Source organism: Pseudophryne corroboree, chromosome 9 (genome assembly GCF_028390025.1).
Source record: "Pseudophryne corroboree isolate aPseCor3 chromosome 9, aPseCor3.hap2, whole genome shotgun sequence".
Taxonomy (NCBI): domain Eukaryota; kingdom Metazoa; phylum Chordata; class Amphibia; order Anura; family Myobatrachidae; genus Pseudophryne; species Pseudophryne corroboree.
This window is the reverse complement of record NC_086452.1, coordinates 249207703-249225284: the sequence shown is the minus strand read 5'-3', so window position 1 is coordinate 249225284 and position 17582 is coordinate 249207703. Positions and strand designations below refer to the sequence as shown.

The window sequence follows — 17582 nt, the reverse complement described above, 5'->3', positions numbered from 1 at the left end:
GCAAAAACTAAAAAGCATAATTGCAAAGTCTGTAGCAGTGTGTTACCGGATGGTTCTACCACATGTACAGTATGTTTTGTGGATTCGGTTCAGAATACCATTTCTGCTCCAGTTTTACAACCAATGTCCTCACCGGACCCTCCGTGGGGTATGTTAGTAAATGTACTGGATAGGTTACAATCAGAATTGACCGCCGCTCGTCAGGAGCGGGAAACGGCAAGATCTGAGTCTAGGGTGAGACCGCCAGAACTACCGGAGGCGTCTCAGCCTTGCGTAAGGTCCAAATCCATTTTGGGTAAACGGGATAAATTTCATATGTCTTATGATTTTCCAGTTCCTGCTATGTTGCATTCTGACGATTCCATGCCAGACCTCACGGAACAAGATGAGGGGGAGGAGGGCGAAGTGGAGTCAGATGGCGAGGATTTTAACAGTTCCGGCATTGATGATCTCATCAGAGCGGTACGTCAGTCTCTGAAGTTTACTGAAACTGAGGAGCCTCTCACAAATGATCAGGTCGTATTTACTAAACGACAAAAAACTCCAATAAGTTTTCCTGTCTCGGAATCTCTTAATCAGATGTTAGTAGAAACACGACAGAATCCAGATAAACGGTTTTCTATATCTCGCAGATTTAAGTCTAGTTATCCGTTTCCAGACTCGGTAACGTGTACATGGGAGAATACACCAATAGTTGATTCTTCAGTGTCCAAGCTTACCAAGAAATTAACCATACCAGTGCCAGCAGCTACTACGCTTAAAGACCCTTCAGATCGCAAGATAGAAACTATGCTAAAATCCATGTATGTAGCAGCAGGTGTGATGCTGAGACCTGGATTGGTTGGCATTTGGGTCACTAAGGCGCTCATAATATGGCTTACAGAACTCAAATCTGCTTTACATGACGAAAACCTGATACTTCTTGTAAATCAAATGAGTGAGGCTGTAGAGTATCTCTGCACAGCGTCTACTGACGTCTGTCAGCTCACTTCTCGTATTTCATCGTCGCTAGTAACGGCACGAAGAGCACTCTGGCTGCGTGCTTATCATGCGGAGGCAGAGGTCAAACGAGGGATAGAGGCGTTGCCTTACGATGGCAAGAAGTTGTTTGGTCCTGAATTGGACGCATGGATTGCTGAGGCTACGGGAGGTAAGTCTGTTTTCTTACCATTGCCTCCACCGGTAGCAAGAAGAAGGTACGCTGGACCTTCGTTCAAATCTTTTAGACCTCAGCCCTTTCGAGGACGTGGCAGAGGAACAGCCACGCCTGCTAGACGTGGTCGAGGACGTGGTTTTCAACAAACCAACACAACTCGCCAGGACGCTAAGGTTACCGACAAGCCAGTGGCATGACGGGCTACCAGCCCATCTCTGTTCTCCGATTGTGGGAGCACGCCTTCAGACGTTCCATTTGGCGTGGTTCCACACATCCGCGGATGGGTGGATCCGCAATTTAGTGTTAAAAGGTTACAAAATAGAGTTCGACTGTCTTCCGCCTTTGCGGTTTTTCAAGACAGGATTGCCTCTGTCGGGCGAAAAGAGGACGGTTCTGCAAATTGCCATTCAGTCCCTACTGGATTCGGCAGTTTTGATTCCGGTCCCTGTACACCAACAGGGTCAGGGTTATTATTCAAGTCTGTTTGTGGTACCGAAGCCGGATGGCTCAGTCAGACCAATATTGAACTTAAAAGGTCTCAATCAGTATGTAACTTACTACAGATTCAAAATGGAGTCTCTGCGTTCGGTGATTGCGGGTTTAGAGCCAAAGGAATTTATGATTGCGCTAGATCTCAAAGATGCGTACTTACACATTCCAATTTGGCAGCCTCATCAGAAATTCTTACGGTTTGCAATACGCCAGAAACATTACCAGTTTCAGGCTCTACCGTTTGGCCTGTCATCAGCGCCTCGGGTATTCACCAAAGTGATGTCTGTGATGATAGCTCATCTCAGATCCCTGGGAGTGACAATAGTTCCGTATTTAGACGATCTGCTCATCAAAGCTCCGTCTCAACAGATACTTCTCCAACATGCGCTGCTAACATACGATGTACTGGTTCACCACGGTTGGATTGTCAACTTCAAGAAATCACATCTAATTCCGTCTCAACGCCTTCAATTCCTAGGTATGATTCTCGATACGGTCAATCAAAGAATTTACCTACCACAGCAGAAAGTACAAATTCTACGCCATCTAGTACAATTAGTGCTCAAGCCACGCACAGTGTCGGTACACTTGTGCATTCGCCTCTTAGGCACAATGGTGGCAGCTTTCGAAGCGCTTCAGTTCGGAAGATTTCACTCGCGTCCATTTCAACTGAATGTGCTCGCCCAGTGGTCGGGCTCGCATCTGCAGATTCACCACAGGGTGAGGTTGTCGCCAAGGGCAAGAGTATCTCTGCTCTGGTGGCTCAAGGAACACAATTTAACCGCAGGAACACAATTTAACCGCAGGAAGACGGTTCGGAGGCTGGAATTGGATAATTCTAACTACGGACGCCAGTCTCAGAGGTTGGGGAGCGGTAATTCAAAATTGTCAGCTCCAGGGTCTCTGGGCGGATCACGAGAAATTGCTGTCTATAAATGTCCTAGAACTCCGCGCAATTTACAATGCGCTACGACAAGCAGTGCACATGCTTCGCTCTCGGCCTGTCCAAGTGCAGTCGGACAATGCGACGGCGGTCGCATACATCAACAAACAAGGAGGAACAAGAAGCCGCATGGCAATGCGGGAAGTAGCTCGTATCCTCAATTGGGCGGAATGCCACCAGGTGATATTGTCGGCAGTGTTCATTCCGGGAGTGGACAACTGGGAAGCGGATTATCTCAGTCGTCGGGATTTTCATCCAGGCGAATGGGCATTAAATCCAGAAGTGTTTCACATGTTGGTTCAGAGATGGGGTTATCCTCAGGTGGACCTGATGGCGTCTCGACACAATCACCAAACGTTCCAGTATGTGTCCAGAACAAGAGATCCAAAGGCAGTGGCGGTGGATGCTCTCACTGTCGCGTGGCCGTACAGTCTTGTGTATCTGTTTCCACCGTTTCCGTTGCTCCCTCTGGTGCTAAAACGGATCAAAAGAGAGTCTGTCACAGTCATACTAGTGGCGCCTCATTGGCCTCGGAGAGCTTGGTTCTCGGATCTCCGAGGACTACTCGCAGACGATCCTTGGCAGCTCCCACTGCGTCCAGACCTGTTACAACAGGGTCCGTTCCTTTACCCCGATTTAGCGCGGCTGCGTTTGACGGGGTGGCTGTTGAGACCGCCCTCTTAAGAAGAGAGGGCATTCCAGATTCGGTTATACCAACCATGTTACGAGCTAGGAAGCCGGTTACGGCAGCTCATTATTACAGAATATGGCGTGCCTATATAGGTTGGTGTGAAGCTCGGAAGTTTCCGACATCATCTTTCAAGTTATCCCGCCTTTTTTGTTGTTTCTACAAACAGGGTTAGATGGAGGACTGCGTTTATCTACACTAAAGGTGCAGGTATCTGCTCTGTCAATTTACTTTCAAAGACGATTGGCTCTATTGCCGTCTATACGCACTTTTCTCCAAGGTGTCCTCAGAGTACAGCCTCCATTCATTCCACCTACAGCGCCGTGGGACTTGAATCTGGTTTTAGAGTTCTTACAGTCTTCATATTTTGAACCCTTACAGCAAGTGGATATAAAGTTTCTCACTTGGAAAACAATTTTTCTTCTAGCCTTAGCTTCGGCAAGGCGTGTTTCGGATTTGGGTGCCTTGTCATGCAAGTCACCGTATTTGGTGTTTCATGATGACAGAGCGGAACTTCGGACGAATCCAGTTTTCTTACCAAAGGTAGTGTCATCTTTTCACATCAATCAACCAATAGTAGTTCCTGTGTTGACAGCACATTCTGGAACTCTGGATGTGGTACGCGTATTACGCGTTTATGTATCCCGAACGTCTTCAGTTCGTAAGACGGATACGTTGTTTGTTCTCTATGATGCTGCGAAGATGGGTTGGCCAGCGTCTAAACAAACCTTATCCAGATGGATAAAACTGACCATACGTCAGGCTTACCTTCATGCTAGGTTACAACCGCCTACGTCAGTAACCGCTCATTCCACACGTTCTGTGGGAACTTCATGGGCAGCTGGTCGGGGAGCTTCTACGACGCAGCTTTGCCGTGCGGCTACATGGTCTTCAGTGCACACGTTTGTGCGCTTTTACAAGTTTGATACGTTTGCGGCATCAGCATCTAGCTTTGGCCGCCTAGTGTTACAAGTGCCAAACAGCTCTCCCGCCCACGGGGGAAGCTTTGGTACGTCCCTAGAGTACTCCAGTGACCCCTAGTGGATGATAAAGAAAATGGGATTTTGGTACTTACCAGGTAAATCCTTTTCTTTGAATCCATAGGGGGCACTGGACGCCCACCCAGAGCAGTTTTACCTAGTTGTGGTGAGTTCTGAGGATCTTATGGTAACACACTTTCACCGACTGGTTCAAATTACAAGTGCTGGTTAGGGTGTCAACTGTTTAGTTGTCAGTAACGTTATGTGTCAACTTCGTTATTGTCCGTTATGTTATATGTAATACTCCAAACCTCTCTATAGTTCCTGTTCGGCTCAGTAAAAAACACTGAGAGGTACTCGGGGATATGGAGGGGTGGAGTGTTCTAAATTTAAATATTCAGTGCTGTTCCTACGGAAGCCCGTCCATATCCAAGAGTACTCCAGTGCCCCCTATGGATTCAAAGAAAAGGATTTACCTGGTAAGTACCAAAATCCTATTTTTGCTAACCCTGGGCCATATCAAAGACGTCGTCTTATATATGCGGGATGCCCAGAGGGACATTTGCCTGCTGGGCTCTAGAATTAATGCTATGTCCATTTCTGCCAGGAGGGTCTTATGGACTCTGCAATAGACAGGAGATGCTGATTCTAAAAAAAACACATGGAGGTTTTGTCTTATAAGGGTGAGGAATTGTTTGGGGACGGTCTGTCGGACCTTGTGTCTACAGCGACAGCTGGAAAGTCGACTTTCTTGCCTCAGGTTTCCTCACAGCCTAAGAAAGCACCGTATTACCAAATGCAGTCCTTTCGTTACCAAAAAGGCAAGAGGGTCAGGGGCGCATCCTTTCTTGCCAGAGGCAGGGGTAGAGGTAAGAAGCTGCACCATGCAGCCAGTTCCCAGGAACAAAAGTCCTCCCCTGCTTCCACTAAATCCACCGCATGACGTTGGGGCTCCACAGGCGGAGCCAGGTGCGGTGGGGGCGCGTCTCCGAAACTTAAGCAGCCAGTGGGTTCGCTCACAGGTGGATCTCTGGGCTATACAAATTGTATCTCAGAGATACAAGCTGGATTTCGAAGCGACTGCCCCCCGCCGTTACCTCATGGAAAGGGAGGTAGTGCTGGCGGCAATTCACAAGCTGTACCTCCAGCAAGTGATTGTCAGGGTCCCCCTCCTTCAACAGGGAAGGGGTTACTATTCCACAATGTTTGTGGGACCGAAACCGGACGTTTCGGTGAGACCCATTCTGAATTTAAAATCCTTGAACACTTATATAAAGAAATTCAAGTTCAAAATGGAATCGCTCAGAGCGGTTATTGCAAGCCAGGAAGAGGGGGATTTTATAGTGTCGCTGGACATCAAAGATGCTTACTTGCATGTCCCCATTTACCCACCTCACCAGGAGTACCTCAGATTTGTGGTACAGGACTGTCATTACCAATTCCAGACGTTGCCGTTTGGCAATGGTAATGGCCGAAATGATGATACTCCTTCGGCAGAAGGGAGTTATAATTATCCCGTACTTGGACGATCTCCTCATAAAGGCGAGGTCCAGGGAGCAGTTGTTGATCAGCGTAGCACTCTCTCAGGAAGTGTTGCAACAGCACGGCTGGATTCTGAATGTTCCAAAGTCGCAGCTGATTCCTACGACGCGTCTGCTTTTCCTGGGCATGATTCTGGACACAGAACAGAAGAAGGTGTTTCTCCCGGTGGAGAAGGCCCAGGAATTAGCATCTCTGGTCAGGGACCTCCTGAAACCAAAACAGGTATCGGTGCATCACTGCACGCGAGTCCTGGGAAAGATGGTGGCTTCTTACGAAGCAATTCCCTTCGGCAGGTTCCATGCGAGGATCTTTCAGTGGGATCTGTTGGACAAGTGGTCCGGATCGCATCTTCAGATGCATCGGCTGATTACCCTGTCCCCAAGGGCCAGGGTGTCTCTTCTGTGGTGGCTGCAGAGTGCTCACCTTCTCGAGGGCAGCAGGTTCGGCATACAGGACTGGGTCCTGGTGACCACGGATGCAAGCCTCCGAGGATGGGGGGCAGTCACTCAGGGAAGAAACTTCCATGGTCTGTGGTCAAGTCTGGAGACTTCTCTACACGTAAATATACTGGAATTAAGGGCCATTTACAACGCCCTGAGTCAAGCAGAGCCCCTGCTTCAAAACCGGCCAGTGCTGATTCAATCAGACAACATCACGGCGGTCGCCCATGTAAACCGCCAGGGCGGCACAAGAAGCAGGATGGCAATGGCGGAAGCCACAAAGATTCTTCGATGGGCGGAGAATCACGTGCAAGCACTGTCAGCAGTGTTCATTCCGGGAGTGGACAACTGGGAAGCAGACTTCCTCAGCAGACACGACCTCCACCCGGGAGAGTGGGACCTTCATCAAGAAGTCTTCCAACTGATTGCAAACCGATGGGAACTGCCACAGGTGGACATGATGGCGTCCCGCCTCAACAAAAAGCTAAAAAGATATTGCGCCAGGTCAAGGGACCCTCAGGCGATAGCTGTGGACACCCTAGTGACACCGTGGGTGTACCAGTCGGTATATGTGTTTCCTCCTTTTCCTCTCATACCCAAGGTACTGAGAATAGTAAGAAAGAGAGGAATAAGAACAATACTCATTGTTCCGGACTGGCCAAGAAGGACTTGGTACCCGGAACTGCAAGAAATGCGCACAGAGGACCCATGGCCTCTGCCTCTCAGACAGGACCTGTTACAACAAGGGCCCTGTCTGTTCCAAGACTTACCGCGGTTGAACGCCGGATCCTAGCGGAAAAAGGCATTCCGGATGAAGTTATTCCTACGGACGTGACAGCAAAGCATTATCACCGTATATGGCGGAAATATGTTGCTTGGTGTGAGGCCAGGAAGGCCCCTACAGAGGAATTCCAACTGGGTTGTTTCCTGCATTTCCTACAGTCAGGGGTGACTATGGGCCTAAAATTAGGGTCCATAAAGGTCCAGATTTCGGCCCTATCCATTTTCTTTCAAAAAGAACTGGCTTCACTGCCTGAGGTTCAGACATTTGTTAAGGGAGTGCTGCATATTCAGCCCCCTTTTGTGCCACCAGTGGCACCCTGGGATCTTAACGTTGTGTTGGATTTCCTGAAATCCCACTGGTTTGAGCCACTTAAGACCGTGGAACTAAAGTATCTCACGTGGAAAGTGGTCATGCTGTTGGCCTTAGCATCGGCTAGGCGTGTGTCGGAATTGGCGGCTTTGTCATGTAAAAGCCCATATCTGATCTTCCATGTGGACAGGGCAGAATTGAGGACTCGTCCCCAATTTCTCCCAAAGGTGGTGTCATCGTTTCATTTGAACCAACCTATTGTGGTGCCTGCGGCTACTCGGGACTTGGAGGACTCCAAGTTGCTGGACGTAGTCAGGGCTTTGAAAATATGTTTCCAGAACGGCTGGAGTCGGGAAGACTGACTCGCTGTTTATCTTGCATGCACCCAACAAGCTGGGTGCTCCTGCATCAAAGCAACCTATTGCTCGCTGGATCTGTAGCACGATTCAGCAGGCTCATTCTGCGGCCGGATTGCCGCATCCAAAATCGGTAAAAGCCCATTCCACAAGGAAGGTGGGCTGCTCTTGGGCGGCTGCCCGAGGGGTCTCTGCTTTACAGCTTTGCCGAGCGGCTACTTGGTCGTGTTCAAACACCTTTGCAAAGTTCTACAAGTTTGATACCCTGGCTGAGGAGGACCTTGTGTTTGCTCATTCGGTGCTGCAGAGTCATCCGCACTCTCCCGCCCGTTTGGGAGCTTTGGTATAATCCCCATGGTCCTTACGGAGTTCCCAGCATCCACTAGGACGTCAGAGAAAATAAGAATTTACTCACCGGTAATTCTATTTCTCGTAGTTCGTAGTGGATGCTGGGCGCCCGTCCCAAGTGCGGATTTTCTGCAATACGTGTATATAGTTATTGCTTAACTAAGGGTTATTATGAGCCATCCTTTGAGTGAGGCTCAGTTGTTGTTCATACTGTTAACTGGGTAAGGTTATCACAATTTGTACGGTGTGGCTGGTATGAGTCTTACCCTGGATTCAAAATTTCCTTTCCTTGTAATGTCGGCTCTTCCGGGCACAGTTTCCCTAACTGAGGTCTGGAGGGGGGGCATAGAGGGAGGAGCCAGTGGACACCAGATAGTACCTAATCTTTTCTTTAGAGTGCCCAGTCTCCTGCGGAGCCCGTCTATTCCCATGGTCCTTACGGAGTTCCCAGCATCCACTACGGACTACGAGAAATAGAATTACCGGTGAGTAAATTCTTATTTTTATTTATATAGCGCTCTTCAACAGGACTCAAGGCGCTTTACAGACATGAAAAACAATGCGCATAATACAGAAGATTTAAGTAATACAGCAATAAATAAGCCACACAGGCATAAAAGAAAACCTTGAGCTCAGAGAAAGCATAATGCATGGTTGTTGTAGGCATTTTGAGTAATAACTTCCAAGGGTTGTGTATTCCACCCTCACAAGGTACCAGGTGTGTCAGCCATCTTGGGCGCACTGCGTAGGATTACCCAGGGTATAATGGTCTACCCCTAGAAGAGATTACTCAAAATGGGGAGATTGCAGAGTCCTACTGTTCAGAGTAGGGTCCAACAAAACAATCAGGTCCATGTATTTTTCATCCCATCCAAAAGCACACCAGATGAGGCAGCCATGTTGGCTTCACTACGAAGGTTACACTGTGGGAGATGAGCCATACAAGGGCCAAATGCATGTATGGGGAAAACTGACACGTGTAATAGCATGCTCTACCCTGCACGGAAATATCCAAATGAAGCACACCCTGCCCACGGAGGAGCCATCCGAGGCAGCCGTCTTTGGGAGCACTGTGTAGGTTTCTGCTGGCAGGGTGTGCAATCAGTGGAGGTACACACTACAGGAATAGCACACAGTGGGGTGTAAGTATGCTGTGAGAAGAAAAAAAGAACACATTTGCAAGAACCAGTAGACAGAGGAAAACTAATAACATTATTTTGTGAAAATTATAAATGTCTTGGTCATATGGGAGCAGTGAGAATGTGGGGATCACAATAATGTCCAATGGAAATGGCCCTGATGCTCACCCCCCTCGGTTCCCTGCTCTGCTTGAGGGGTAGGCCCGGGGGGCAGTCATGATGATCTCGGACGGAGGGTTAGTAGGTATTGGTCCTGGTGTTCTCATGGCAGAGGTGAGGAAAGGCCACATAATAATCCTGAGTTGCAGTGTTTGTGGAACTAGTTTAAATTAAAGACTAGCGTAGTCCAAATCCAGTTAGAACTCTGGTTCTAACTTCATCCTTAAAATATGTCCTTAACAAATGCATACTCCACAAATGCTTGCAGACCAAGTTCTGACTGTAGTATTTAAGAGCAATATCCTCAAGGCCTGCAATCAGAAGTTCATCTAATTAACAGAGGATTTTGCATTAAAGACAGATCAGTCTGCAGTTGCAGACAATATTGTTTGGGGTGTGAAAAGTATAGCCGGAGAGAGATCATAAACTCTGATATACACTGCTCAAAAAAATAAAGGGAACACTAAAATAACACATCCTAGATCTGAATGAATGAAATATTTTTATTAAATACTTTGTTCTTTACATAGTTGAATGTGCGGACAACAAAATCACACACAAATGATCAATGGAAATCAAATTTATTAACCCATGGAGGTCTGGATTTGGAGTCGCACAAAATTAAAGTGGAAAAACACACTACAGGCTGATCCAACTTTGATGTAATGTCCTTAAAACAAGTCAAAATGAGGCTCAGTAGTGTGTGTGGCCTCCACGTGCCTGTATGACCTCCCTACAACCCACACAAGTGGCTCAGGTAGTGCAGCTCATCCAGGATGGCACATCAATGCGAGCTGTGGCAAGAAGGTTTGCTGTGTCTGTCAGCATAGTGTCCAGAGCATGGAGGCGCTACCAGGAGACAGGCAAGTACATCAGGAGACGTGGAGGAGGCCGTAGGAGGGCAACAACCCAGCAGCAGGACCGCTTCCTCCACCTTTGTGCAAGGAGGAGCACTGCCGGAGCCCTGCAAAATGACCTCCAGGAAGCCACAGATGTGCATGTGTCTACTCAAACGATCAGAAACAGACTCCATGAGGGTGGTATGAGGGCCCGACGTCCACAGGTGGGGGTTGTGCATACAGCCCAACACTTTGCAGGACGTTTGGCATTTGCCGGAGAACACCAAGATTGGCAAATTCGCCACTGGCGCCCTGTGCTCTTCACAGATAAAAGCATGTTCTCACTGAGCACATGTGGCAGAGTCTGGAGACGCCAAGGAGAACGTTCTGCTGCCTGCAACATCATGTCTCGCTCCATACATCAACGTTACGTTGCACCACAGACTGTCCAGGAGTTGGCGGATGCTTTAGTCCAGGTCTGGGAGGAGATCCCTCAGGAGACCATCCGCCACCTCATCAGGAGCATGCCCAGGCATTGTAGGGAGGTCATACAGGCACGTGGAGGCCACACACACTACTGAGCCTCATTTTGACTTGTTTTAAGGACATTACATCAAAGTTGGATCAGCCTGTAGTGTGTTTTTCCACTTTAATTTTGAGTGTGACTCCAAATCCAGACCTCCATGGGTTAATAAATTTGATTTCCACTGATAATTTTTGTGTGATTTTGTTGTCAGCACATTCAACTATGTAAAGAACAAAGTATTTAATAAGAATATTTCATTCATTCAGATCTAGGATGTGTTATTTTAGTGTTCCCTTTATTTTTTTGAGCAGTGTACAAGCATGAGGATGGTTTTTTTTTTTACCTTTTGAAGAAAGGAGAGATGGGGTTCAGTTCCACTTATAACTCCATCCTGAAAATACATCCTTAACAAATGCATACTTCACAAATGCTTGCAGACCAAGTCTGAAGTAAATGAATGTATAATGAACTCGTGCAAGATTGATAAAATATTTTTTTACTGGAATCTATATTTTGATTGACAAAGGGACAAAATTTCAAAGTGATACGTTGATTAGGCACTGAAATGTGAATTTTTTCCAAATGCACCTCCGAAAAAAAATGGAACATCAGGAGTGGCATTTCTCATCAATTTTTAGAAAATTTGTCTTGGAGACCTCGGCTTGGCAGATGCGACCACTCCAGGCCAAGGGGTTTAAGGTTTACATAGATTTTTAGATCTTGCAGCCCAGTAGCCAAATGGTTGTTTTGACCATGCAAATTTAAATTTTTATTGAAAACATATTTTGCATGGCTGTGAAATGGTCCTTTTGTTTTGGTCATCCAGCATCACCATGCTTTCTCCAGCGGGCAATTATTGGCCCACAGGATAATCCACCTTGCTTTTATCCGTTCCTTAGATGGGATATTACTGTAATAGTGACCACATGTGCCTGTGTTAACTGTAGACATAATACTTCTATAATGTTTAGACTCTTGTCCTGTGTTTCGAAGTGTTCTCTTTAGAATAATGTATGAGCAATTGATAACCTATATTGTCTCCTTACTGTAAACTATTAATAAAGCCTTTCTTTTGCCATAGCTTGAAATAATGCTTGAGGAAAACAACTCGCTCCCAAGCAATGGGAAATTGTATACAAAGGTAATCAACTGGGTTCAACGCAGCATATGGGAACATGGAGAGAGTTTGGAATCCCTAATGGATGAGGTTAGTCTCACAAAGGAGCGATTGTGGTCATGTAGGATGCTAGCAGAACCATTTAAAACTAATTTCAATTGTCCTTTTATGATAATCAGAGCCCAAAATAAAGAGACTCTGTTTTCAGTTGAAAACTGGTAGGTTTAAAGGTGAGACTAATTCTTATTTTCCCAAAATATTTAATTTTTTTGTCTTTTTTTTTTTTTTTTTTTCCAGTTTGTGTATAAGTGCTAAGGATTTTGTTTTTTGTCCTCAATCACTGTAGTCTTTCAGTGTTTTCTGATATTTTCTTACAGGTTTACTTGAAATGACTCCATTATGATGAAATCTTCTAACAGTTTTCCTCCCCGTTGATTATCTTTCCATAGGTTATTTAACAAAAGTAGGATACCCAAGACTGAAGAACAATGAAGATACCTCAAGGTTAATTGAATCGTAATGAAGCACCAGTCTGCCTTAGCCCTTCTAAGAAAATCCGCTGTGGGCAGAGAGCCATGATGATGATTTAATAGTGCTTACTCCTTTTACAGGATCTGAGTGCATTGTACATCTAAAACTCCTAATGGAAAATGCCTGAATTCAGTTTATATTTATGGTGGGGGAAATCACCAAAATTTTCCAACATTTTTGGAAGGGAATTTGTTCTTGATTTAGGCCTATACAGTATATATTCATCCCAAAATCAGAATTTGGAAAGGGCAATACAAGTATTTCACATGCAGTTTCACCTACTTTATTTCTTAAACTTACTAAATGATCATTAAAGTATTAATTTTTATTTTTTTTTAGGCAAATTTTCTTTTCTTACATCCTAGAGGATACTGGGGTCCACATTAGTACCATGGGGTATTATAGATGGGTCCACTAGGAGCCATGGGCACTTTAAGAACTCGATAGTGTGGGCTGTCTTCTCCCTCTATGCCCCTCCTACCAGACTCTGTTTAGAAAATGTGCCCGGAGGAGCCGGTCACGCTTAGGGAAGAGTTTTCTACATTTATTTTGCTGTTTGTTGTTTTCAGACAGCGCTGTTTGGCAACAGCCTGTCTGCTTCGTGGGACTTTGGGGGAGGGGAACGGCCCAACCTCCTCCAGGGTTAATGGTCCCGTTCTCCGCTGACCAGACACTGAGCTCCTGAGGGTCCTATTCGCAAGCCCCACCACAGCGAGCATACAGACCCGCAGCACGCCGCCACCCCTAACAGAGCCAGAAGACACAAGAGTGGTGAGTAGCGGCCCTGGTTAGCGGGTCACCGGTTTCAATGGCGGCATAAGGTTATGGAGCGCAGCGCTGACATGCAGGCTGCTCTCCAGGGCTCAGGATGACGTACGGTGCGTGTGTCCCGCTGTGAGGGGCGCGCTGAGCCACTAATGAAATACCCACACTGGCAAACTAGCTAACAGGGTTCTAACCCACTGTTAAGCAACAAACATACCTCAGCCAGTATAAAAAAACGGGAAGACCACACGCCATTACGGGGGCGGGGCTTCACTGAGTGGATTCAGCAGCTCACCGGTGCCATTTTCCCTCTGCAGCTCTACACACAGACTGGCAGGGAAGCACAGCCCCTCCACAAAGACTCCAGCTTGCCTTAGCGGTACAAGGGGGTCATAGCACAGGGGGGGAGCAGTATTAGAATACTGAGACTTTATTACAAATGCTTAGTTTGGGATCCAGCTACAATATTATTAGCTATAAGGGCGCTGTGTGGCTGGCTTCATCATAGTCTGTCTCCCTAGGGGGCTCTGTGTGGGTTAACTGCTTTTAACCTATTCCTCACTGTATATGTGTGGTCTTTACATTTACTATGTCAAAGGAGTGCGTTTCATGCACAGCAGAGTGTTTCTCTCAATCCGGGGGCTTACTGCCGTGTACTCGGGATAGTGGATCTGAACCAGTAAGGTTAGATTCATTAAAAGGGATTATTTCAAATTATCCCAAAATGAGAAGTAGATGCAATACTTAACATTATCTGTTGATGACCTGATGAATAGAGATTCAGTGGTCATTCCAGCGTCTCAGACCACTACCATTTGTCCACAGAAGTGTACCCTGGCCCAAATCATGCAGGCTGATACCGTTGATGTATCAGACCCAGAGGAGGGTGAGGTGGACTCGGGAGGGGGGGATGCTGCTGCTTTGTCACAGGGAATACAGGCAATGCAACAAAGTTATTGGGCGCGCACCGCAAAAAAAGGGTCGCAGTCTCAAAAAGAAAGGGGCGTGGACACACAATTGTAATAATGCCCACAGTAGTAGCACCCAGTAATGCACAGAATTCCCACAGCAGTAGCACCCCTTATACAATGCCCACAGTAGTAGTGCTCCTTATGCAATGTCTACTGTACTGGTAGTGCCCACAGTGGTTGTGCCCCTTATATAGAGCACATAGTGGTGCCCCTTTGCAATGCCCGCAATAGTAGTGCCCCTTATGTCCCCAGGAGTGATGCCCCTTATGAAGTTTCTCCTTTACAATGCCCTCAGTAGTGCTCCCAGTAGTAATGCCCTTAATGGTAATGCCCCTGTGTAGTATTGCCCTCAGTAGAAATGTTGCCTGTAGTAATGCCCCCAGTCATTTAGCCCCAGTAGTTATGCCCCTGCAGTTATGACCCCAGTAGTTTAGTCCCCATGTAGTTTGCCCACTTGTAGTTGAGCACTCAGTAGTAATGCCCCCAGTCGTAATGTCTCCTGTAGTTTGCCCCCTTGTTGTTCAGCCCCTGTAGTTTAGCCCCCCAGTAGTTATGCCCCAGTTAGTAATGCCCCCATTGTAGTTTAGCCCCAGTAGTAATGCCCCTGTAGTTAGACCCCTGTAGTTATACCCCCAGTAGTAATGCCCTCCTGTAGTCAGCCCCTGTTAGTAATGCCCCCATTTTAGTTATGCCCCCTGTAGTTATGCCTCCCAATAGAAGTGCCGCTATACATAAGGGGATAAAATAAAACATCCCCATACTCACCGTGCCCCACGTCCGACCGCTGCAGTCCTCTGGGCGTCCGCTCCTCGGCACTATGGGAGAGACATCATGACGTCTCTCCCATAGCGCACAGTGACCGAGCCGGAAGCCTGAGCTCCGGCTGACGCTGTGGAGAGAGAGCCAGGCGCCTGCTGGTAACACAATCTCAGGGGGCTCCCGGCATCTTCCAGCGGCGGCAGCACACAGCGGGTTGGGTGAGCCGGAGGAGGTGGAACTGCGTTCGGTCTCCAAGTGGAACGGACGGAACGCAGTTCCTCCCCGTTGCGGCTCACTTTAACCCCTGCTGCAGTCCTTTCAGACAGCGAAGTTTAAAAACAAAACCGAAGGTGGTTCTACAGCCTTTAAAGGCAATAGAGGTAAACCCAGAAAGCCAGCAACTGCAGGTTCACAGGAACAGAACCCCGGTTCTGCTTCCTCTAAGCCTTCAGGATGACTGTGGACGTCACTGCCTGAAAGACAGGCAGGTGGGAGCCCATTTGAGACTTTTCGTCATGCCGGGATCCCTGGGTCAAAGATCTTGTAGCCCAGGGCTACAGACTGGAGTTTCAGTAACTCCCACCTCAGTCTTCAAATCAGGCTTACCAGCAACTCAAGAAGCAAGTATGACTTTACAGGAAGCAATTCTAAAACTGGTACAGACTCCGGTCATTGTTCCAGTTCCACTTCAGCTACATGGTCAGGATTATTATTCCAACCGGTTTGTAGTTCCGAAACCGGACAGTTCGGTAAGGCCCATTTTAAATCTCAAGTCGTTGAACCCATACTTACGGGTGTTCAAGATGGTGTCTCTGAGAGCGGTGATCTCACGTCTAGAGGAAGGGGAATTCTTGATGTCTCTGGATATCAAGGATGCATACCTTTAATATTCCGATTTGGCCGCCTCATCAAGCTTATCTAAGGTTTGCCTTACAGGACTGTCACTACCAGTACCAGGTCCTGCCATTTGGCGCCTCTACGGCACCGAGGCTGTTCACCTAGGTAATGGCAGAGATGTTTCTCTAATACCATACCTGGACGATCTGCTGATAAAAGCACCATCCAGGGAGAGTTTGTTAGACAACAATTCCCTCTCAACCTGACTGCTCCAGAATCACGGGTGGATCCTGAACCTACCAAAATCTCATCTGGAACCAACACGGAGGCTTCCGTTCCTGGGGATGATGCTGGATACGGAGGCACAGAAGGTGTTTCTTCCGTTGGAAAAGTCATTGGTGATCCAGTCAAAGGTGCGGGATGTTCTAAGACAAACCCGGATATCTGTGCATCTATGCATTCGCCTTCTGGGGAAGATGGTGGCAGTTTACGAGGCACTGCAGTACAGAGGGTTTCGCGCAAGGCCCTTCCAGCTGGATCTGTTGGACAAAGAGGAGTATTGATGCAAGGGATGAGTGTTAAACTCCCATTATGTAAAGCCCTAGTGAGGCCCCATCTGGAATACTGCGCACAATTTTGGGCACCCTACTACAAAAGATGTCCTGGAACTAGAAAAGGTTCAGAGGCGGGTGACCCAGCTAATTAGGGGGATAGAGACGCTGGAATTACCAGGAAAGATTTGCGAGGCTTGACATGTTCACACTAGAAAAGAGGAGCTTAAGAGGGGACATGATCAACATTTATAAATATTTAAGGGGACAATCCACATAGCTTTCGGGGGATCTGTTTTTGTTAAGACCAGCACAGAAAACACATGGACACCCACTTAGGTTAGAGGAGAGGAGATGCCGCACACAGAGGCGGAAAGGTTTTTTCACAGTAAGGACAGTACGAGTTTGTCCTTATAAGCCAGATGGGGTAACGTCTGAACATTACCACCGTATTTGGAAAAAATGCGTCTCTTGGTGTGAGAACAGGAAATTTCCTGCGGTGGAATTTCAACTGGGACGTTTTCTCCTTTTTCTGCAGTCAGGTGTGGATGTGAGCCTACGTTTGGGCTCCATAAAAGTCCAGATTTTGGCCTTATCCATTTTCTACCAGAAACAATTGGCTTCTCTCCCTGAGGTTCAAGCATTTTTGGAGTGGGTTCTGCACATCCAACCTTCCTTTGTGCCGCCTACAGCACCTTGGGATCTCAACGTGGTGTTGCAGTTCCTCCAATCGGAATGGTTTGAGCCTTTACAGGAAGTAGACGTCAAGTTTCTTACGTGGAAGGCCGTCACGCTATTGGCCTTGGCTTCTGCGAGGTGTGCCGGAGCTCTGGGCGTTGTCTCACAAAAGCCCCTATTTGATTTTTCTTGGATAGGGCTGAACTCAGAACTCTTCAGCAATTTCTTCCAAAGGTGGTTTCTGCATTTCATGTCAACCAACCTATTGTGGTTCCGGTGGTTATCGACACTTCTGCTACTTCAAAGTCCTTGGATGTGGTGAGGGCTTTGAAGATCTATGTGAAGTGGACAGCTCGTCACAGAAAATCTGACTCGCTGTTTGTGCTCTATGATCCCAATAAAATTGTGTCCTGCTTCGAAGGACACACAATTGGGCAATATTACAATATCGCTCAGAAGAAGGGAATTGAGCGCTATTGCGTAGTGTATGCTGCTTAAGACCAACTAAATTTAAAATCCTTGTCAAAATCTACACTACAAGTAGGGTTTTAAATTTTAAAGAGCAATTATGTGTTCTAGATATTTGCAGAAAATAAAAATGACCTGCTGTGACAATTGCACGCTGGATCAGGCTTACTATCCAGCATGCTTATTCCACGCCAGGTTCTGCAG

General features: G+C 47.1%; 1 protein-coding gene across 2 annotated transcripts in view; it reads left to right on the top strand.

Annotated features, from left to right (window-relative positions):
• Window positions 1-17582, top strand: part of IVNS1ABP (influenza virus NS1A binding protein) — a 332957-nt gene that overhangs the window by 144063 nt on the left and 171312 nt on the right. For both annotated transcript variants that reach the window (XM_063940197.1, XM_063940196.1), the window contains one exon: window positions 11783-11908. In XM_063940197.1, the coding sequence (XP_063796267.1) occupies window positions 11783-11908 (126 nt within the window). The remainder of the gene's footprint in view (window positions 1-11782; window positions 11909-17582) is intronic.